The 24,847-nt window shown below is 39.6% G+C and overlaps 1 protein-coding gene across 1 annotated transcript in view; it reads left to right on the top strand.

The window, feature by feature from the left end:
• The window catches only part of LOC149472960 (cadherin-related family member 4-like), a 140,778-nt gene that overhangs the window by 102,362 nt on the left and 13,569 nt on the right, over positions 1-24,847 (top strand). Inside the window, exons 13-18 of the mRNA XM_089686741.1 lie at positions 1,563-1,722; positions 2,809-2,914; positions 7,436-7,651; positions 10,020-10,165; positions 17,289-17,430; positions 22,101-22,339. Coding sequence (XP_089542867.1) covers positions 1,563-1,722; positions 2,809-2,914; positions 7,436-7,651; positions 10,020-10,165; positions 17,289-17,430; positions 22,101-22,339 — 1,009 coding nt within the window. The remainder of the gene's footprint in view (positions 1-1,562; positions 1,723-2,808; positions 2,915-7,435; positions 7,652-10,019; positions 10,166-17,288; positions 17,431-22,100; positions 22,340-24,847) is intronic.

The raw sequence follows: 24,847 nt of genomic DNA, 5'->3' as shown, positions 1-24,847 counted from the left end.
ACAGTGCTGGCTGGCTGGCTGCTGATTGGCTGATGCGATCACATGTCATTGAGGAATGCATTATGGGTCAGCGCGCCTTGTCTGCGCGCCTTCCCAGACATCCCCGCTCCGTCGCCGCACATGTCCGCCGCCATTTTCGGAAAAATTTCGATTCGCGCGTCCGAAGTAGGCTATTTTTCGGATTCGGCGCAAATCGAAATTTTTCCGATATTCGACTCGAATTCCACTTCGGCTACTTCGATTCGCTCATCTCTACTTAATACTATGCACTCATGAAATGGCAAAAAAACTACAGTACTCAAAATTGTCCATATACCTGTTACCATTTTGTTTAGCTAGCTCCTGGATATTTTGTAAAATCGAACTGAGTAACTATTGAGTGGTCCAATCACTGTTACAGGACTATGAAGATATTAACCCCTTGACTAATGTATCTGTGAAAGGTTTTAATTTCTTGAATACCTGGACTTTTATAAATATACCTTGGTAGACAAGTAGCTCAATCATGGTAAAAAGCAGCTGTGTGTATTATATGTAATATCCCTGAATAAATTCATATTAGTGCAGTCCCATACAATGTATTAAATAAGTCACTTATGATTTATTTATGTATGCCATTTTGTACAAACAGAAATGTTATAAATGCACATTTAAAGCGGTAGTAAACTTGGGTTAAAAAAAAATTGTTCCTACAAGGTAAAGGCATAATGTGCTAGTATGCATGTTCCTTCAGAGCACATGCTCCGGAGACATCACCAGCTGCCAAGCAAGCGAATATCTCCTAAACGGTGCACTTTTAGGAGATATTCATTTTACCTACAGACAAGCTTTATTATAAGCTCATCTGTAGTAAAAATAAATATTGGGAGTTTACTACCACTTTACAATTGTATTTTTTTTAAATAAAAAGATGAAAGAGATCACCTTAATGTAAATCATTTTATCAAAGTGTATAAATGTTTAGAAAACCTTGTTTTTATTTATAAATTGTATTTAAAAATGTACATTGAGGCAGCAACATTTGCTCTTTACATATGCAGAAACATCCTGTAAATTTGGGCTACCTGATGGAAAACAATAGACTTTCTACAGTGTTTATGATAATTATTGATAGCACTATGAATAGTATTTGGTTATTCTGACAAGACCTGCTGTTTTATGTGGATCGTGAATATAATGTTAGATTCACATTATATTATATAGACCTCTACTACAAGAATTGTGTTACCATGCATACTATAGGATGGACATCCCAACATCCCAATAGACAAGCTCAGAATCTGCTTCTTATCTGATTGTAATACTACCTCTTGTGTGCTATCATTTCACATACTACATTCTGGGATGGAATTTTACATTGTACACTGCCTGTGAGAGTGGGTCAGCGCTTGTTTCTTGTATCATAATAACTTGCAGTAAAGCTATTTATGATATCAGAACTGACTGCTTACACAAACACTGTCCATTAATACTCTTACATGAACTCTTATGACTTATCACTCATCTTTGTTATTTTTAAATACTGTCCTTATAATTTTCATTCAAACAGTATTTCTTTTTAGAATACAAGTGGCTGAAACAATTGATATCAATGCCCATTTGATGTCGATCAAATGTGTGGATAAAGACATCGAAAAACCAAATAATATTCTTAGCTACAAGCTGAATCTTCTTGATGATTTTTCAGCAGACAAATTTACTCTCACCAACAACACACTTACTGTGAGTATGGAACTACTGTGAGTATGGAACTGGTTTCTCTAAAATAAGATACCTAAGATAGAAAATGCAATATTGCAGATGGAACAATTAAATAGTGTGCCTGACTGGCCATTAGTTCAATGAATAGACTGTACATGCCTGGCTACTCATTTGCCTGTTACTCAACTTTTTAAAAACAAACATTAAGATTTTTTATTTTTTTACAAATGAAAAGCATGTTGACAATCTATAAGTAAGAAAAAATGTGGCATGGAAACAAACCCATTTTCACAAGCTCTAGAGATTTTGTTTGTAAAACAGGGAGATTCCAGGGTGTATGGGGTAATTGGCACAGTATTTTTGAATTAAAAAAATAAAATCTCATGTTCCACCATTTTTCAGTGCTTTTCAGCTGCCAGAAGTTTGCCTACCACAGGATAAATGAAAACCTTCTAGATGATAATAATGATATTCCTGCTGAATAACTTATTACCCATATTATGCTACAATTCTCTTTAGTATAATTTAGACTATGGTAAAAAAAACACATACATTGTGCTTTTACATTTTATTTTACCCAGTTGAGAGTTCAAGTATGTGTTTTTTTTATTTTACTGCTTAAAACTTAGTATTTACTAGTCTTGGGGCTTTACTGAACACTTCAGTTGAAACATCATCCAGATTTGTCTTTTGCTTTCTATGGATTTGAAAGCTGTTATTAACTGCTATGTGTGTATCCATTGGAAGCTTTACCCTAATTTTCTGTTTCAATTATCACCTGTAACCAGAGCAGGAAGTGGGCAAATCTCAACAGTAAGGACACAGACCCAATAAAAAACAGCTTTTCATGGTTTCTAACTCTACCCACTACTGCACTGTGTTATTTCTTCATTTGAGAGATTTACCCTTATTCCATTCTAAGTAATAGGTCATAGACATCAGGGAAACTCAAATGGTAGTTTACCCTTCCCCACTGTATCTAAAGCAATCTAAAAGTTGAGTTCCACTTTAACTGCAATAAACCATATGCATTTTATGTTAGTTTATGTATTCAAAGCATTAGACATATAGAATGCATGCTTCTTTAACAAATGTTGATGTTTGCAGACTGGACCTGAATACTTGGACTATGATAATGTTGAATTTTCTGGTATGCAGTTCAGACATAGTCTTCAGATTGAAGTGTCAGATGCTGGAACACCTTCTTTAACTAGTAAGTCAAAGTCATTGTAATATTTGTTTATGCTTGTGTTTACATTGAGCAAAAATTAAATATTTAAAGCAAGATCATTTATGTACACAGTTCAAGTGTAATTCAAGTCACTCTTTACCTAATCCTAAATGTCTTTCATTTTCTCAATTTGTGGAGCCTGAGGGATACATTTGTCCCATATTTCTACCACCCTTTATCTAGTCATGCCGACGTTAATGACATTTAGTCAACAGTAAATCAAGTATTATTTCTACACTGAGATATGAAGACACATTTTTAACATCAGTACAACACTAAAATAAATAAGCTTTTACAGTATATTTTATTTTGTTTGTGAATGTTTAAAGGGCCAGTTCAGACTATAGCAAAAAGCTGTGTTTATCTAGAGAAGAAAAACATAGCTCCCTGCAAGGACACACAGAAAACAATGATTTTCTGTGTGTCCTGTTCACACTACCTGTCAGCTGTAGGGAAGAGCAGTCCAGGAAATGCAGACATATTGCATTTTTCTGCATTGCTCTGCAGGTGAGCCCAGTCAAAACCCATTGAGAACATCCATAGCAGGAAGCACCTGCTGACTATACAGGTTGGACATTTCCCACCCTGCTGAACATGTCGTACAAGGGGTGGGGATGCTCATGACATCATTGTAGGCCCTCCCAGCTGTGTTGACATTCAACCTCCTCCCAGGGAGATGTCAAGTGATGTAAGTGAGGTAATGTGTAGCAGTGTGGTTGGAAACACGGACAGATACACATCCATTAACCATTAAATGACAGGATTCTTACTGTGTCTGTGTTATATTTTAAATAAATTATGTTTTCTTTATTATTTCTGTATTTGTTTGTGAATAAGTAAACAGGGGCAATATCTAGGAGCCCCTTAACATTAAGGGGGTTTATAGATCCCAATAAGTCATCCCTCCACCCCCACAACCACTGGGTCAGGGTTGTGGGGAAGAGACCCTTGTCCTTATCAACATTGGAACAAGTTATTTTGCCAGTGCCCCCCCCCCCCGGTATGGTAACCTCTATGTTAAGGGCATGTGACCTGGTATGGTTAAGGACAGAGGCACATGCTTGTCCCCTGGCTCCTGGCCTGTCAGGTAGCATGAGGTAATCATACTGGGGAGTGTGGGCATTCTTAGTTCCACCTGTGCTGTCAACAAACAGGGCCAATTTGTTATCACATTTACTTTGCATAAGAAGAAACTTGCAGCTTTTGAATTTCTGAAAACGCAAAAGTGGATACTCTGCCCTAAAACCAATACTGAGTGGTGGGAAGAACAAATTGGAAGGTATCATTAATCTAGAGGACCGAGTTTGTTTCCCACAGGATGTCCCTCCTTTTTCTTCTGCCCCAAAGGACAAAGACAACTCATTCTCAGATACGGCTCATCTAAGGTAGAAGGGGTGCTTTGTTCTGATATAACCAGACATTTATCTAAGAGGAGAAGAGGGATATGGAGTGTCTATAAGGAGTGGAGGAGTACAATGAAGATACATTTATACATGGTATTTTGAAGAGAACTGGAGGTGAAAGTTATTTGAGCACTAAGATAGCACAAGATTGCACAAGTGGATTTTAAGCACGGGTACTTTGTCAATCAGTGGTGTTGGTCACATACAGTTGTGTCCAAAATTATTCAACCCCCAATGCTGTAAAGGGGTTTAGGGACTATAGTGTACATTTGGAATTGTATTCAGAATCAAATCCTACAAGGACGTTGTAACTACCCAAATGCAACTAAAATGACATCAATTGTTTATGTAATACAGTAGTAAATGGTTCTTATGTGGTTTCTTCATTGCCACAATTATTCAACCCCTTAAAGACTACCACTCTGAAGAACAGAGGTTCATACAGGTGCTTTCCATCAGGTATTGAAAACACCTGTGGATGTCACCGAGCAGCAATCAAGCATAATAAGCACCAATTAGGCAGCTTTAAAATGACTGTGATACTCAGCTCCTTCTAGACATTTACTGGTGTGGTTACAAACATGGTGAAGGCAAGAGAATGGTCCAGGAAGACAAGAGAAGAGGTGATTTCTCTTCACAGGAAGGGCAATGGCTATAAGAAGATTGCAAAGATGTTAAACATACCAAGAGACACCTTAGGAAGCATCATTCGCAAATTCAAGGCAAAGGGCACTGTTGAAACGCTACCTGGTCGTGGCAGAAAGAAGATGCTGACTTCGACTGCTGTGCGCTACCTGAAGCGTAGAGTGGAGAGAAGTCCCCGTGTGACTGCTGAGGAACTGAGAAAAGATTTGTCAGATGTGGGTACAGAAGTTTCAGCCCAGACAATAAGACGCACACTGCGTAATGAAGGCCTCCGTGCCAGAACTCCCAGGCGTACCCCCTTGCTGTCTCCAAAGAATAAGAAGAGTCGACTGCAGTATGCCAAAAGCCATGTGGACAAACCACAAAAGTTGTGGGATAGTGTTCTGTGGACTGATGAAACAAAATTAGAACTGTTTGGGCCCATGGATCAACGCTATGTTTGGAGGAGGAAGAACAAGGCCTATGATGAAAAGAACACCTTGCCTACTGTGAAGCATGGTGGAGGGTCAATCATGCTTTGGGGCTGTTTTGCTTCTGCAGGTACAGGGAAGCTTCAGCGTGTGCAAGGTACCATGAATTCTCTTCAGTACCAGGAGATATTGGATGGAAACGTGATGCAGTCCGTCACACACCTGAGGCTTGGGAGACGTTGGACCTTTCAACAGGACAATGATCCCAAGCATACCTCCAAGTCCACTAGAGCATGGTTGCAGAGGAAAGGCTGGAACATTTTGGAGTGGCCATCGCAGTCACCAGACTTAAATCCGATTGAGAACCTCTGGTGGGACTTAAAGAAAGCAGTTGCAGTGCGCAAGCCTAAGAATGTGACTGAACTGGAGGCCTTTGCCCATGAAGAATGGGCGAAGATACCCGTAGATCGCTGCAAGACACTTGTGTCAAGCTATGCTTCACGTTTAAAAGCTGTTATAACTGTAAAAGGATGCTGTACTAAGTACTAAGATTGAATGTCACTTGGGGGTTGAATAAAACTGATAATGCTGTGAGCACAGAAAAGACATTTGTGGTTATTTCATTATAACTGTTATGTTATATTTGTCTGACCTACAAGTGCCTCTTTAATGTAAATGTAAGCAAGATGACTGAATGATCAAAAGCAATGTCAAACTGGCCAAAACACTCAATTTCAGTGGGGGTTGAATAATTTTGGACACAACTGTATGTGATATATGGACTGATCTACTGAAACAATTATTTTGTATTTTGTTGTTAAGATAAATTTGAATTCATTTTTTGCACAGCATCATGCTATATACTATGTTTTATGTTTATATACTTTAGTTAGCAGCGCTACATCATTTATTTTCAATATCCTTTCAGGTAGCATGCTCAGATTAAAATGGTTGTAAAGGCTTAATTTTTTTTTACCTTCATGCATTCTATGCACTACTTACCTGAGTCCATCCCAATCCAGCGATGTGCACAACAGCCTCAGCTGTCTCGGGTCTCTGCCTCTTCATTGGCTGAGACAGCAGTTGGCTCCCACTGCTATTAATCACAGCCAGTCAGCCAATGAGGAGAGAGGGGGCGGGCCAAGCCATGGCTTGCTTGCTGTGGGGGCACCTGACAGGAGGGAGGGACCAGGAAAGCTTGCGGGGGACCCAAGAAGAGGAGGATCCAGGTTGCTCTGTGCAAAGCCACTGCACACAGCAGGTAAGTATAGATATGTTTGTTATTTAAAAAAAAAAAAACTTTTAGAATCACTTTAAGGGTCTAATATGACTTTTGGGGGGACCCCACACATTTTAAAGGGTTCCTTTTAAAGACCATACCATAACTAAAAGGCCTGGTATAGCTTTTGGGTAGGACCACACCCATTTCTTTTAATTTATAGGTGGGCTTCCCCTTAAAAGCCTTACCAACTCTGAAGGGTCCCTGTATAAGAAGCAAAACTGGCCTTTACTTTCAATAAGTATGATCCCAGTACTGATGCTGATGCCTAGTCTCATCTTCATCCTTCTTCTCCCTAATGTTGCTATAGCTAGGACATAAATCAGGGTAGTGGTCTTAGTCAATTGAAAACTCTCAGAACACCACAATAAAATATAATGTGTTCCTCTATCCCTCCTATCCATCACCCACAAACAGACACAAGAAATAGCCAGAAAACCCACAGGATGAAAAACTCAGTTAATGTGATAAGAGAAGAAAATGCATAAAAGCGCAGGTAAACACACATATAAATGCAAGTGAATGCATATGAGTTTTTTTACCTGCACTTTTTACGCACAAAAGTCTGAACCTGCCCTAAAAGTAAGTAACTGTCATAAACTACTAAGTTCCTACAGTATTTAGTGCAAATCCAGGAATTCCCTGTTCTGTAATAAAAGGTCTGCAGCCACTGAGAAAGGAATCTAGTAAATGTTATTAAACTGTCCAGAAGTCTAAATGAGCAGTACCAGTAATACCATGTTTATGATTAACTCAACTTTTTTAGGTACAGTGACGGCTATTGTAAGAGTAACACGTGTAAATGAATTTAATCCAGAACCATTAGTAAATGTGTTTCAAGTGGCTGAAAACAGCCAAATTGATGCATTTGTTGGAACAACCAGAGTTACAGACATAGACTGGCCATTTGACAACATCAAGTTCAGTTTTGCTGGAGGGGATTATGGTAACCCACCAAAGTTCTACATAGAGTCAAACACAGGTAATCTGCTTACTTTTGGTAAGTAATTTTAGCCATATGTTGTTTGTGCTAGCTCAAGCTCATCAGATGTATTATAGTTTAATCTGATAGCACCACATGGAGGTGGATGGCATAGAAGTCAGACTTGCTTTGAAACTTTGGACTTAGCCCTTCAATAAGACATGATACATTGCTTATTGGTCATAGAACGGTGTAAACAACAGGTTTCTTCCATCACAGTTGCAAACTGAATTCTCTTCGTCAAGGGTATGAGGAATCCTGTCTGAAATTTGATAAACTCAAATCTAGTGGAGAATCCCATTTACTTTTTGGGAAAGGAAATACTGTTATTAAGTTCTTGCCATTTTTTGAGAAATAGGCAAGCTACTTTCAGAAAAGGCAAGGGAAGCTGGGCACTGCCATCTGTCAATGCAAAAACTTTCTTTGAGAATATTGTGCAACAAGGAGGGGGTTCAAGCCAACATTAAAAATACACAAATCTTTTAATAACAGGCTTGGAGGAGGGGGGGGGGATAGTGCAATTTTCATAGAAAATCTCAAAAACAGTTTATACTCACAGTAAATATTTGACCACCAGGTAGAAATTGCACAATAGTTTACGGAGCTTGTCCCTGTTCTAACTGAAGTAAAACTTTCTTACCACTGGCTGATTTCTATCAAACTGCATTCAAGTACTAAGAGCCCAAAGATGATATAGCAGTATGAAATTGACCAGTAACAGAATTTGTTTAACAAGGGAGAATTGGCCGAAATGTACTAGAGAAAAAGAGCACAGCAGATGATTTATTAAATTAAATGAGACACTGCAGATGACACAGCAGTGGAAAATTGGAAAGTTCTAATCAAGGAGAATAGGCCTAACATAACTTTTATTTAGTCTATCGGCATGGGATGGTAACAATGAATGTGAGTGATATCATGTGAGGTGGTTTAGGTGCACACTGGGCTTGCACTTAACTTTGCAGAGTGCTGTGAGAAAAGGCAGCTCCAAAAACAGATGGTCAGTAATGCGAAAAGTCAGTCCACAAGTAACAAGTGAATGTTGCACTTTGTGTACCCCAAACCTAGAAAAAAAAAATTCAACATAAAATAAAAATGAATAAAAAGTAAAGAAATGAAGACCCCAGAATAGCCCAATATTAATAAAGACAAAAACAGAAAAGGGATTGTGAGCTAGTAATCAAATTATAAGTACAGTGTGCTAATTGACCCTATGCATTTTGTCATTGTCCCCTATTCTTTTCCTAATGCAGCTTCCAACACACTGATACTATGACTGCCCTCTACTCCCCCTTCCTAATTTATAGTGAGGCAACTGGCATATCCAAATGCCACCTTATTAGTGCTTCTAACTCTGCTGGCCATAGTTCTAAGGTCATGCATAAATTTGCAGGGGCTTCAAATTCCAAATCCACAGGATTCATCCCAATCCTTTGTAGCGGTGAACTGGAAACTCATCCCTAGTAATAAGATGCCTAACGTTTCACCTGCTGGCTCCATGCAGAAAACAAGTTATTGATATTCTATACATATATTTTTCATATTTACCTGAATAAAAAAAAATCTAAAAATGTTTTGTCTATTTATTTCTTGTCCAGGGGCAGACTGACCATTCGAACACTCAGGCTCTGCCTGAGGGCCGGGGTCAGTAGGGGGCCCCATGAGATGCCCCTGGTACCTTTCATTGGCTTCTTCATAGGCTTTTTTGGGTGTTGGTGAGGACACAGGGGCCCCATAATCCCCTATTGCCTGGGGGCCCCATGAGTTGTCAGTCCGCCCCTGTTCTTGTCCTGCCCATATGAAGAAATGGCTATACATTCCCTTTAAGCAATTCATCTCTTTAGTTCACTGCCTCCATCCTCCTCCCTGGATAGTGTATCAGCATCATCATCTCTTTGCAGTGAGCAAGGAGCTGACCCACAAAACAGTATATCTGATCAAGGATATAGCAGAAGGAACTTAATGACCAACAAACGTGTGCATAAGACAAGTATATAGTCAGTCAAAATTACAAATGCTTTGGTTGGTTAAACAGTAATCATAAGTACATACCTGTGCATACAGTATATTCATGAACTTAGCCATTTTCCTATAAATTTGTGGACATTTGGCAGCGCTGTGACAGTGAACCATCAAAGTCCGAAGTTACAAATATTTTTGAAGGTTATTTACTCTGTCAGCTGTTGCAATTTACATATGCAAAGCTTATTAATACAAAGATCTCATAATTACATTTATGTAAGTTAGAAGACTATATCCACTTTATCCATTCTTGGCCTTTGTCTGTTTAAATGAATAATAAAAAAAATAAACTTTGTTATAATGTTCATTGTAGTTATAGAAGAAAAAAATCTTTGTTTTATAATAGGAATCATTAAGGTGCGTGGTGAACTGGATTTTGAAGAAAAGCAGAAATACTCAGTTACCGTAAAAGCAACTGACCTCAACAATGATGTGCAACCAGATCCTCTAGAGCAGCGACATTTTTATGCAGTTGTTACTATCAATATTACTGTAAGTACATGTCAGTAGTTTTTACCATGTGTAAGGCTCTATTCACACTTGTGCGACTTGTCATGCGACACATAAAATGACATGACAAGTCACAGCCTGTTGTTTTCAATGGCACCCATTGAGAAACTGGAAAACAACAAAACCATCTCCCCTGGGACTATAATGCAGCAAACAGAAAATACATGTTAAAACGTATATCGAAAAATTCTATAAAGTTCCCAATACAGAGTCCAGGGGAGAGTTAATTACCTCTGTTAATGTTTATTCTGAGAGTGCTAGGAAAGTTGACAATAGATGGAAAGTAAGTATGCCCCAGAACTGTAGGTGAGATCCCATGCCTAAGTATAGAATAAAGCAAAAAGGCAGTGCCAGAGATCTTTTCAGATAATATAAAAACAGATATGCAAGCTTACAAACAGCAACTGGGCAGTTTAAGTAATGAGCCTCATTGACAGCTTACCATGGAACACCCTTAGGGACAAACAAACAAATGATGCCATTATTCCCACAGACAAAGGGAATTCTGTTATTGTCAGAGACTTTAAATAGACCCTGCATTAATGGTATCAGCTGTGAAGGAAGCCGCCGGTTGCAACCCCTGCCCATCAAGATGGCTCCCTCAGCCTCCTCAATGGATGGTATTGTGCATGTGTGGCGTCATGACATCATGGGCATGCGCATCATGGTTCACCGGCCTACCTCATGGAGGAGACCAGGATTGGCAGGCATGATGACATCAACGCACCACGCACAGGGTAATGCCATGAGCATGCGTGATGAGCCACCACTAAGAGGACACTACCAGTATGCCCCACTTTCCACAATGTGAGGCAGGAGCAAAGATGGGAAACCCCCGTAGCACTGGAAGTTCCCCCACATTTGCACTGTGTGAAGATTTGCTCTGCTATAGGCTGTGCATACATGGCTATAAATGGCACCATAAAACTACATGATCAATGCACATCTTAGGCCTAGTTCACACAGGCATTGAAAGCATGCATTTGAGGGATGTTTTTAACGCTCCTCAAGTGCCTATGCAAATGGTACTATGGACAGCACACAGTGCTGTTCACATTATCAAAACATGAATCGTTAGCATCGTGTTGAAAATTGAAGTCTCATGTAGAGTCTGGAGGAGTTTGAAGCCTTTCAACACGTCCCATTCAAGTCTATGGTGACATTCTGCAAACCCACTGGCACGCATTTGTGGAGTGTTTGCAGGGTGTTTTCAGTGCCATTGCAGCGTGTTAATAACATTACAGTTTATTATAAGCATTTGGTGAGGTTTTAAAGCTTGTAAAATGCTTATAAAGTGCATCAAAACTGTGCATAGGGCATCTGGGGAGTAATTTTAACACTTGTAAAATGCCAGTCTAACGCCCATACTAAAGCTCATTAACGCCTGTCTAACGGCCATACTAAAGCTCATTAACGCCAGTCTAACGCCCATACTAAAGCTCATTAACGCCTGTCTAACGGCCATACTAAAGCTCATTAACGCCAGTCTAACACCCATACTAAAGCTCATTAACGCCAGTCTAACGCCCATACTAAAGCTCATTAACGCCAGTCTAACGCCCATACTAAAGCTCATTAACGCCAGTCTAACGCCCATACTAAAGCTCATTAACGCGAGTCTAACGCCCATACTAAAGCTCATTAACGCCTGTCTAAAGCCCATACTAAAGCTCAATAACGCCTGTCTAACACCCATACTAAAGCTCATTAACGCCAGTCTAACGCCCATACTAAAGCTCATTAACGCCAGTCTAACGCCCATACTAAAGCTCATTAACGCCAGTCTAACGCCCATACTAAAGCTCATTAACGCGAGTCTAACGCCCATACTAAAGCTCATTAACGCCTGTCTAAAGCCCATACTAAAGCTCAATAACGCCTGTCTAACACCCATACTAAAGCTCATTAACGCCAGTCTAACGCCCATACTAAAGCTCATTAACGCCAGTCTAACGCCCATACTAAAGCTCATTAACGCCTGTCTAAAGCCCATACTAAAGCTCAATAACGCCTGTCTAACGCCCATACTAAAGCTCATTAACGCCTGTCTAACTCCCATACTAAGGGCTCGTTCACACTAGGCTGTTTTGCCAATGCTTGCCAAACGCCCCTATAGCGTTTGGCAAGCGTTGGTCCGGCGTTTGCGGAGCGTTTTTTAACGCTCGGCAAACGCTCCGCAAACGCCGCATGCGCGGTTTAGCGGCGGTTGCTAGGCGTTTGTCGAGCGTTAATAACGCACCACAAACGCCTATAATGCAGTTTGAGTGGTGTTACCGCTCCGCAAACGCCCCGCAACCGCGTCGCAACCGCACCGCAAACGCCGGCCGGGCGTTTGCGGAGCGGCACCATAGACGAGAATAGGAGGCTTCAAAGCCTCCTGACTCGCCCAGAGGCGTCCGTTTTGCCGCGACGCAACGCGACGCGACGCAAACGCTCCCGTTAGAACAGCACCATGTGCTGTAATGTGCAGAATTGGCAGAGGCGTTTGGGAAGCGGTAAAAACGCTTCCCAAACGCCTCTCTGCCGCCTGCACACAAGGCTAGTGTGAACGTAGCCTAAAGCTCATTAACGCCTGTCTAACTCCCATACTAAAGCTCATTAACGCCTGTCTAACGCCCATACTAAAGCTCATTAACGCCTGTCTAACGCCCATACTAAAGCTCATTAACGCCTGTCTACCGCCCATACTAAAGCTCATTAACGCCTGTCTAACGCCCATACTAAAGCTATAGGAGTGTTTGTTAAGAGATAGAAATGTAGTCAAGTGTGAACAAGCCCTTATGTAGGTGAAAAACAGGAGGTGCTGGTAGAAATGTTTACAATGCCTTTAATCAGTTTTGTGACATGTTAAGTGTGTTACAAATGTAATACCTACTTGTGTTATTCATCACACGTATTGCACATGCATGTCAACATTTTGATAAGGACACATTTGATGCTTCCATTATATTGCTGCTGCACTAGGAAGCTAGAATGTAAAGAAAAAAATAGTAGTGATGTAGAAGACAGTATACTTGCACAAAAATGTTGGGTTAATTATTCATTGGCATCACTGGAATCTAGGACCTGGGTCTTGTGCCTCATGTATGCTGGCAGTAGCCAAGGTCTTGCAAGACTGAGGAGGCATGCAGTCACTTTGCAGAGCAGAGCCAGTGCTAAGGAAATGGAGCCTCTAATTTCTCAGGTACATAGCCACTGGGCAAACAATATATTTAGCTCCACAGGTCCATTAAGGTAAGGAGGAACATTAGCAATTACCACCAGTACTGTAGGAGGTAATTTCTCTACTGATCATTGATTTAATAGACACTATTCCAACAGTTCACTTCCCAGACATACTCTGGCATTCATGCTTGTTCCAGGTCAGCAACTCAGAAAGCACTGATTGCAATAAATCAACGTGACAATCAGGCAATTAGCATTTTCATAAGGCTAGGTAAGCTATGGCAGCCTTCATTTTCTATCCTCACAGATTGATTTTCAATAATACAGCTTGGTGCAGAACCCACCCAGCTTATAATTGGAAAATGTTGGAGTATCAGATATTCGGTGAGGTTGTCTCTTGGCTCTCCACAGTTGTAAGCATACTCCCTGTAAACAGTTGAGCCCTGACTGGACAGTATGGTGTGCCTGCCTCTTCCAGTTTAAGTTTCTCTAGAGAAGCATTAGATGAGGCCTATGCCAAGCCATATTTAAATGTAAATATTTGTTTTCATATAACTGAATACAATTCAGTTTTTTATATGTGTTCAATTCTACTTTAAATCTTAACAACATGGTATTAAACCCTAAAGTAAATATTTATTACATTTCAACATTTCTTAGGTGTGATGGCTGCATTGGTTATCTTTTTTAGGCTTTCTTTCTTCTATGTTCATCTTTCATTCAGCCAGCAAGTCTGCTGTGTTTCAAAAGCTCAAGCTCTCCAGCAGAACTTATCAGTTTACATGGATGAAACAATCTATTTACCACTGGCAGGTTGATTAAAATGAATAGCTTTTATTTATTCATGTAAAATAAAACCTTTATCCCAAAAGGAAAAAAGCTGCAGTAACTAATTAAAAAGTGTAAGCTGTAGTTTAGCTACAATTTGTTATTGCATTCAAATCTGCTAATACATTTAACATCCCCTTCCCCCAGAGTGATAATGCTGCTGTCTGCTGTTTCCAGGCTCATTCCTCCAGTGTGGGGTCTCACTAATACAGGTGGTGTGTTACTGGTCAGATCACCAGGTAAAAGCAGAAGGTAAAAACCTAAAAAAGAAAACTGATGCAGCCACCACACCTAATGATTGGTTAGCTTCAATATAATATATTTTTGGTTTATGGTTTATTACTGCTTTAAATAGTTACTATAATTTCAATCCATTGCAAACATTATTTCTGATTCCGCTAGTTTTAATACTTACTACTGGCTTAAGACGCTATAATCACAATACAGTACACACCATTACATTTCTTAACAGCTATCTAATTATCGTGGCTAAAATAAGTAGTGAACATTGCCATTGTGCGCATGTAATTATGACAAAAGACAAATAGGCCACTTATGCTAGTAATTTGTCTTTAATTGAAACCAGACTGGAAGCAGCATGTTAAGTAGCTGGGTAGCTATCCCTCTAATCTCCTGTATGGTTCAGTGCTTTTAAACTATGCAGATTCCACTTGATTCCTCAGTTTCCTTTTCTTCATCTATAAAGAGTGACCAAAAGCAGCTATTTCTGACACCTTGCTGTGATTACAGAGTAATATTTCTTGTGCAACATAGTGCCTGTATGGCAAGTTTGAAAACAAAGGTGAGCAAACAGTCCTTAAATCGCAAGGACAGTTTAAATTAAATCTTATTAGTGATTTACATAGCCTGCAATCTCTAATGCAATTAAAGGCATAAAAGGCATCTTAGACTTTTGTATAGAAATTCTTTATATCCTGATTCTGATTTTAAAGAAAGAATTTTGACATTTGTCAATGATGTAAGATGATGATCTGGACCAGGAACAGCCAAGTCATGGAAATTCTTTATTGAAAATCTGTTAAGCAACTCACAAACTGGTCATCATTGAAAACATTGACATGTTTCACATATACAAGTGCTTAATCACAAAACTGACAAGGCTGGCAAGTAATGATCTTCCATTAAAGGCAAGGGAAGGTTAACATTCCCAGTGGCAGCAAACTTTGAGCTGAATATTCTCACAATAATAGGTTTAACCCACTGATATTGAAGGACATATTTTAAACACCATGGCTTCCTTGAATATAAAATTCAAAATTGCAATCAAGGGAGTTAAAAAAAGAAAGCTTGCTATGACTCTTGTGCCTAATGTTGCCTACAAAGTTCTGGCACTGGCATTACTCATCAGTCAGTGCCAGCAGTCAGGACACAAAGCTCCACATAAGATATATAACCAACTATGACCAATTTTGAGCCATGCTTTCTTCCAGTGACTTCAATGTGAGGGCATGTGTTAGGGCTCTGTCCTCGGCAGAGGTATTAGGAGACCTGGCACCCCTGCCAGTACCTTGCATGGCCGCAGAAGTTCACATTGGCTCAAATTTGGCTCCAAATGGCCTTTATAAGGAAGCCCTGCCCTACTCTCAGGTGCTGGTTGATCTCTGGCTTCCCAGTACCTTTTTCCTGTTTCCTGTGCTATTGTGATCTGTGATTTCCTGATACCGACTCAACTTGCTCTTGGACCTGCCTTGTCTGCTTAACCCCTGATCTAACCACAGCTTGGCTAACGGATATTCCCTCTTTGCTCCTCTGTGTATGACCTCGGCTATCCCATCTGACTACGTCTGCTCTGATTCACACCTGATACCTGACCTCGGCTTTGAACTGGTTATCCTGTGATCCTCTGTTTCCCGGAAGGCTTGCATATCTTGCACAGGCACCACCTGTCTGCAGATCCCATCTCAGTGCATCAGCTGTGCTCCTAGATGGACCAACAACGAGCACTCCTACAGGTGACCTGTACCGCTTTGGGCCTGACTCCTGCTGTCCCACTCTCAGGGGAGTCTGGAACTTAGCCACAAGGGAAGCCAGCTGATGCACGGAGATGAGATCTGCAGATAGATGGTGCCTGTGGGAGGTATGCAAGCCCTTCCGGGAATAGAGGATTACTGGATAGCCGGTTCAAGCCAAGGTCAGGTACCAGGTGGGAATCAGAGCAGACGTAGTCAGGTGGGATAGAGAGAGAGAGTATCCGTTAGCCAATGCGGGGTCATATCAGGGGTTAAGCAGAGTAGACAGGTCCAAGAGCAAGCGCAGTCGGTATCAGGAAGTCACAGGTCACAATAACACAGGAAACAGGAACAAGGTACGGGGAGCTAGAGATCATCCAGCAACTTGAGGGAGTGAAGAGCCTCCTTATAAAGACCATTTGGCACCAAAACAGGGCCTTATGCGTGTATTTCTGCGGCCATGTAGGGTGCTGGTGGAAATGCCCGGTCTTCCAGGACTTCTGCCGTGGATAGAACCCTGACACAGAGCAATTGAGGCACAAATAAAGGAGACAGACTCAATGGAGGTACATTTTTTTGAGGCTTCTACCTTACATAGTAACTGTATTTGGGACTTGTTTGGACTGCTACACAAGAACCTTAGATGTGCTTTAACACCTTAGATGTGCTTTAACATCTTCCATGGCCTAACTTGGTCTAATATGTATTATTTTGAAAATTTCCAAAGACTTAGAGCGAATTGAAAAAAAAATAATGAACATTGTGCAAATAAAATACTAAAGCACATTTTTACAATAATGCAACAAAATGTTGACTTAAACCCTTTCCTAGCACAATTTCTTTTTTAAACAGGAAATTTGGTAAGTGTTGATATGTTTGTTTTGAAATAGTGAAGTCAATGCTGGCACACAGCCTGTAATGGCATATAATCTGCTAAGCTGTAATGTAAATGTGCCCATCCTTATTGAGGTCTACTGTGTTCATTTTCAGTCGCATTATTTACAATACTAGTGTTGTATCAGTTATCAGTGTAAACTAAAGTGAAGTGGTTTGTATTTACATGTGGGATTTTACTGTACTTTCCAGGCAAGATATTTTTTCTTCTTCTAAATTATTTACATGAAAAAGTATTTGTTCTGCAGAATGTAAACGACGAGCCTCCAGTTTGCTCCCCTGCCTACTATGAGACAATTATGTATTCTACAAAAAATACATCAGTACTAAAACTGAAATGCTCCGATAAAGACTCACCTGATGAAGAACTAAACTATGACATAATCTCAGGTATTACTGCTGCTAATGCAGAGTTTATCATACTTCTGCAGTTTTAAATATATTAAATATTTCTTTTCAGTATGCAATTATCCCATTATAAACTAGTATGTAAGCCCAGCAAAGGTAAGTTTGACTGTATCTCTAACCCAAAATGTCCTTTTGTGTTGGATAAAGTAGGAATTGTTAACCCCTTCAGGCCGACTGTACACAAATAAGCGGCTCAGCTGGAGTGGGATTTTTTCCGTGTGGCTGCTAATTTGTGTACCTATCTTTGTGCTAGGGTCTCGCTGAAAGACCTGGATCCTGTTCCAGATCACCTGATCGCTGTGATAGCCTCTGACTGGCTATCAAAGTGATCAGTCACTGTGAAGCCCAAGTCTATGTTTTCTCTCTGAATGGAGGAGAGAGATACATTGTATCTCTCTGTCCTTTCAGAGAGAAAAAAACAAGTGTGTGTAAAATAAATAAATTAAAATAATAATTGAAAATTAAAAAAAAAAATACCTAGATCAAAGTTTGATCTAGGTCAGTGCTAGTGTTAGTGTTTGAGTTGAGGTCAGGGTCAAAGGTCAAGGTCAGGGTCAAGGGTTGAGGTTTTTTTTTTTTTGGCCAGGATTTTTTTTTCTTCATTTTTAATTTAGTATCAGTGTCAGTTAGTGGCAGAACAAAAAAAGCAATATGTGCACTACTGTTTCTGGGTCATACTATGAGTACAAACAACTAACATACACATATATGGTATCGCTGCGATCGTCAATAGCAGGAGAAATATACAGCTAAATTTAAAAAAAAGATTTTTTTTTTACTTTTTCGGGCCAGTTTTCCTTTGACAATAAATAAAAAACCATTACCATTTACCACCAAATGAGATCCCGATTTGTCCTGAAGAAAACAAGGTATAATCCACCTGGATGCACAAAGTAGTTGTGCTGATATGTACGGTTTTGTTAACACATGTCAAAGTTGCAAAATTGTGCTTAGGCGTTAAGATTTGTTTTACCCTTAGGTGCGAAAGGGTTAACATTTCTGTCAATTTTCTTATTTTGCTGTCTATATTGTCTATGTTTCATTTGAAAGATTTCCATTTATGTCCTGCAACAGACATAACAGAAACAGAGATAAATCCCTTCTGACATAGTTACCACTGGAACAGATATCTTCATTGGAATATTTCCTCTCAATGTATGTATATAAACGGCTGGACGGGAGCAGTGCAGGGGCGGGTGGCCTTTTATAAAGTTCTCCCTGCTCCCTGCTTGTGCACGCTCCCTGGGAGCATGCAGCTGCACGGTCCACAGCAGAACACCAATCATTGTACGTGACCTCTGTGTGAGGTCCCGATCATGTGATCACTGGTTGGCCAATCAGTGATCACATAAAGAGTAGTAAGCACTTCTGACATCATTGCTTACTACGTGTGAAATCTGTGAATGAACACAGAGGTCATATGGTACAAGGCTATTCACAATAGCCTTGTATCATGTGACCATGTGACAAGCTGTGACCAATCACAGCTCTCACAGTATTTCTCAATGGCTGCAAGAATGCAGCCAGAGAGAAGGAGAAATTATTGCTTTTACAGCCTTTATGGGTGTAAAAGCAATCAGTGTAAAAAAAAAATCTTCATCACCCCCCAAAAGTAGTACAGTGTCACTATGGTGACACTGTACTGCTAGGGTGATGGTATGTTAAAAAAAAAAAAACAACATAAATAATAATATAAAAAAAAAAATAAAAATGTAAAAAACATTTTTGAAAAATTAAAATTTTTGGTTAAACTAATTTGTTTTTTAATTTACTAAAAAGATAACCGAATACATTTTGGCCAAGATTTATGAAGAAATATTATTTATTTGAAATATTTTATAAGAAAAACACTTTTTTTCAAAATTTTTGTTCTTTTTCATTTAAATAGCAAAAAAAAAAAAATCGCAGTGGTGAATAAATACCACCAAAATAAAGTTTCATCTGTCTCAAAAAAATGCTAAAAATTCATATGGGTACAGTCTTGCATGACCGCGCAATTGTCATTCAAAGTGTGATAGCACTGAAAGCTGAAAATTGGCCTGTCCAGGAAGGGGGTGAAATTGTCCGGATTTGAAGTGGTTAATAACCATTGTCAGCGGAAGAAGGAAGCTGTAAAGTAGTGGTAGAGAAAAATTCTTCTAGACATGACATCCATAACTATAAAAAACAGTGCTAAACTATATAAATAAAAACTATAAACCAATGACACTTTCTTCTTCTCCACAATACCACATCAATAAATATATGCGAAACCATGTGATACTCCTATAACTCACATAAACTCATATATTTGCATAAAGTCCAAATTCATCCAAAAGATGTTTATAATCCAAATTCTGTGCAGTCTTTCTCCTTTAGGGATCCAACTCAATGGTCAAACCAATGTACAAATAGAAACCTCATCATATAAATTTGATACTTTATTACTAAGCAGGTCATACAAAGCAAGATGTAACATCTCCAATGGCTACCAGGCACCACTCTCCTCCTACCAGGACTGGAATGTTTCTTCTTCTTCTGCTTCTCACAACAGTTTACCCATCCCACATTAAATAAAACACGTTACCCATAGTTTAGCAAAGTAATAAAAAGTGCTTTTGTTTATATAAAAATTTTACACTCACATTAAAACTAGTATTCCTAACAGTTTTAGAAAGCATCCAGCAGATATTATGCAGAATACACTCCTTTTCGGGTTCCGGGCTCAGCATCTAACGTCACTTCTATCTCAACTTTATCACAAGGACTTCCCCAGAAGGTAGCTTGGCTGGAACTTTACTTTGACATACACTTTAATACCGCTGTTTGCAAGAATGAATTTGAATTCCATTAAGGCTATGTCTGTGTGGCATTTCTACGCTCAAGAACTGCTAACTAACTGATTTATTTAAATGAGGATGTTTCAGTATCTTTTGCAAACCTGCATGAATAAATTCAAGAGACGTCACAATGTACATGTTAGAAAAAGTCTGCCTTTTATTATTATATAGCAGTGCTTTAGCTCCAGTCAACTTGCTTTACCTAGGGTGAGGAAGGCGTCTCAGTTTCAGTCTCCTCTCCTCTAGTGATCAGACTGTAACATTTTAGCAAGTCACAATGTAAAGGGTTGTGGGAGATACAGTATTTGTGACAATTAAAGGGGTATTTATGGCCCATAAAGGGTTAAAACCTTTGTACAACACAGCTTGAAAGCCCAATTAAAGTCCCATGTGGAATTTAAGGAAAGCACTCCTATGGTTTGCTTCAAACTTGTTGCTGCTATCCAGGAGTTAGAATTGACCTCTAGAAACAGAATGCAAGCAGAAAAAAGGAAGCGCCATTTAAGTGCAGCAAACCAACAATTTTATTAAGCTCATACCTTGGAAACTCACATGTTAAAAACTACAAACGCGCTTATTGAAAGGGTAAACACTGCTGTTGTCCTGGTCCCAGGATCCCACTGTGCACTAGGGAGCGGTCACTGTATCTCTGTATAAATATTGTAGAGCCAACAACCAGAGCCAGGAAGTGAAATGCAATTCAGCTTGGAGCGCACTACCAACAAGTGAAATGCAATTCAGCTTGGAGCGCACCACCAAGTGAAATGCAATTCAGCTTGGAGCGTACCACCAACAAGTGAAATGCAATTCAGCTTGGGGCGTACCACCAACAAGTGAAATGCAATTCAGCTTGGAGCGCACCACCAACAAGTGAAATGCAATTCACCTTGGAGCGCACCACCAAGTGAAATGCAATTCAGCTTGGAGCGTACCACCAACAAGTGAAATGCAATTCAGCCAAGAACCAGAGCCAGGAAGTGAAATGTAATTCAGCTTGGAGCGCACCACCAACAAGTGAAATGCAATTCACCTTGGAGTGCACCACCAACAAGTGAAATGCAATTCACCTTGGAGTGCACCACCGACAAGTGAAATGCAATTCACCTTGGAGCGCACCACCGACAAGTGAAATGCAATTCAGCTTGAAGCGTACCACCAACAAATGAAATGCAATTTGACTTGGAGTGCACCACCAACACCCAGAGCCAGGAAGCAAAATGCAATCCAACAAATGCAATTCAGCTTGGAGCACACCACCAGAAGTGATATCATTCCAGCGACACAGAGCAATGTATGAGCATTGATACCGATTATGGAGCATGTGCGCTTCCTTCCTGGCTCTGGTTGTGGGCTTTGGCTGCTACAATATCCATACAGAGAAACAGCAACGGCTGCCTAGTGCACAGTGGGATCATAGGACCAGGACCACAGAGGTGTTTACCCTTTCGATAAGCCAGTTGCAGTTTTTAACATGTGAGTTGCCAGTTTATGAGCTTAATAAAAATTGTTGGTTTGCTGCACTTAGATGGTGCTTCCTGCTTACAGTATTTGTGATTCAAGCCTAGATTGTACAAGCTTTAGGATTTACATTATTTTGTCATATCTTAGCAAGCAACTAAGCCCTGGAAGTAGATGCTGACCCTGGATGATACCTGGGCATAGATGGTGCAGTCCTTCAAGAAAGAAAAGCAAATTAAGTCATTGCCAGGGAGAGTACTGTGGTCTATGTGAAAAGTAACAAACACCTGTAATTGTAGACTTACACATTACTTAGTGTGCATACATACTGTAAACCATAACTTTTAACTCTAAAATTGTTGATTTGTCTTTCAGAAAATAAAGCCAACCGATTTTTTCTTCAGAGGGATACTATAATGAGCATGCGGAACTTTCAATATAATGTTTTTGAAGGCATTCAGGACCCAACAGTGTTTCAACTTCTGATTAAAGTGACTGATGAGCTGGGTGGAAATAAAGCACTGCAGTTATCCACCACAGCAACTGTAATAATACATGTGGTGCCCTGGACAACTACAATACCAACTACCACAAAGAAAGCCACCACAGCACAGGTATGAATCTCCTATGTTTCTTTCTTTTTTAATTAGGGTTTCCTTTTCAAGGTAAGATACACAAAAAAAACCTAAAAATTAATAAATAAAGTCTGGTGTTTATATCTATTCATCTACTGTTGTCTTAATGTTAGGGATTTTAAAATTAGCTGGAATCATGTTGGTCTGCCTAGTTGAGCAGGCGTTACTACTGGAGATGACTTTGGTACGTCCTAATCTCTAAAGCTGAAGAATCGCCAAGCATTGTCAGCCAAAATCATATGTGCCTAAAAGCATACAGTATGTGACATATGACTAGGGTTAAATAAAGTTGAGATTTTAAACATTGGTGAAATTTTGGGGGGGGAAAAATCACTATTTTGGTGAAACGCATTACAGTCAAAAACAAAATTAAAGTAATTTTGGTGGCTTTCCAAAGTTGTAATGTCCCTGCATCAGTGGTCAGATGGAGTAAAAAATGTTCCTGCTTCAATAGTATGTAGGGTAAAAAAAATGTCTCTATATCAGTGGTCAATAGGAGTAAAAGATACTTCGACCTCAGTGGTCAGTAGGAGTAACAAATGCCCCTATGTTGGTAGTCAGTGGGAGTAAAAAAATAATCCCCTCCCTGGACATTGATCTCAATAAGAATTATTAATGAATCCTTGGGCATTGGTGGCAGTGAGTAATATAAGGCTTGAACATTGGGGTTAATGTATGTAATAGACCCTACTTCCAGGCACCGCTGTCACTGGGATAATAAAAACCCTGGTATTGGTATTTAGTGGTAACTCACTTCCCTAGAGGGTTCTTCTTGCTGCTCCTCACTGTGATATCATATCCAGGAGTACACAGGCACCATCAGGTAGTAGAATATTGTATAGATTGGTAGATAGATAGATAGATAGATAGATAGATAGATAGATAGATAGAACCTGTAATAGGCAGTCAACTATGAACACTTCTAGCTGCCACTGCCACTCTGCACAGGAGCTCTACAGATATGTAATGATAAAGACCTGCATGCACAGCCTCCTCATTGCAGGGGTTGATTCATGGCAACCAGAGAGTCATAGTTCAGGCACTGCTGGGTTAGCATTTTTAGCAGGTTCTGTCTGTGCTGTCTATGCAATTTTTTTGTCAATGTTTGGGAAATTTATTTTATGTACAGTTAAAATGAAATGAGGGGATTCTTTCCAATAGGGAGATCTAGATATAAAAGCAGTTTTATTAGAATTCGGGAATGCAGTATTTAGACATCTCATTGCACTAAGTATATAAATTATGTAAATAATGTATATTCATTTTGTGCAATCTGTCCCTCTTGTGTCATGTACTGTAATTATTTTAGTGAAAAACTACTGGTAGAATGCACTTTTGGAGGCAGCATGCTGTCTGCTATTTATGTAGAACTAATTTTCAGTTGTACAGACCACCAGAAAAAGGAGAGATGGTTTCATGTTTCTTGAAATATAAAGAGCCTTTAAATGGTTACTAAACCCACAACAGTAAAATCAGTCTGTATATACAGTAAAGCATGCTTTTCATACTCACTGTTGAATTTAAGGGGTTAATCTTCTGCATTGTGTAAAAAAGGACGTTTGATCCTGTCTTCTCTGATCCTCCCCTTATTCAACATTCCCCATTTCATCTCCTGATAGAACAGAGCCTTGGGGACACTCTCCATATGCTCAGTTTGGTGTGTATTGCTAGAGAGTTTTTCTTTTTCTTGGGAGGATGTGATCAGCCCAGGGCCAATCAGCACTGTCCAGACAGAGGGTCAGGGGTTATGCAATCTCATAGGGCAGTGAGAGGAGAATGAAAACTCCTCCTACAAGCTTTAACCAGTGCTCGGCTGGACACTGATAGAAGTCACAAGGCTGTTTTAACTGCCGATGAGAAAATGTATTTAGCAGTTTATATTTTCTAAATAATTTCCATGTTCTGTGTACTGTGGAAGACCAGATATAGTGAATGCAGGGTCATAGGTTTAGTAACACTAACTAATTTCAACAACTCCAACACCCCAGCATTTACAGTTATGTTATTGCATTTTGCCAAGACTATCCAAAGGTTGACATACAAAGTTGTATCACTTCAAAATTTCCCAAATAGGGAAATAAACTTATAAAAAACAGAGATTCTAATCCTTCCCCACTCTTTTTCTGTTCTGAAAAATAAGTCTAGCATTCCACTGTACCTAACTCAACTGATAATTTAAGGAGCTTTCTTGTAGTGTATCTAGCATATCTGGCACCCAGGGGTGATCGATTTTTAAATACCCCCTATAGAAAAAGTAATTATCTGAAGCAATAAATTGTGTGGTTGGTCAAATTGCCCTAACAGTGGTATGGTTAAAAAAACACTTGAGCGTAGTCTCCCTTTGCACAGTACAAATATGCCACAGTCCTTTTACCTAGAGAATACAAATTAATGACACACAAGTGTGTACCAGACAAACAGCATCACATTCATTTTAAACAAATGAAACTGTTCAATTACATACTGTGTGTTTTTCTGCATCCATCC

This window comes from Staurois parvus, unplaced genomic scaffold, assembly GCF_062004578.1.
Source record: "Staurois parvus isolate SC_StPar_1 unplaced genomic scaffold, SC_StPar_1.0 ptg000019l, whole genome shotgun sequence".
Taxonomy (NCBI): domain Eukaryota; kingdom Metazoa; phylum Chordata; class Amphibia; order Anura; family Ranidae; genus Staurois; species Staurois parvus.
This window is presented reverse-complemented; position numbering and strand designations above follow the sequence as displayed.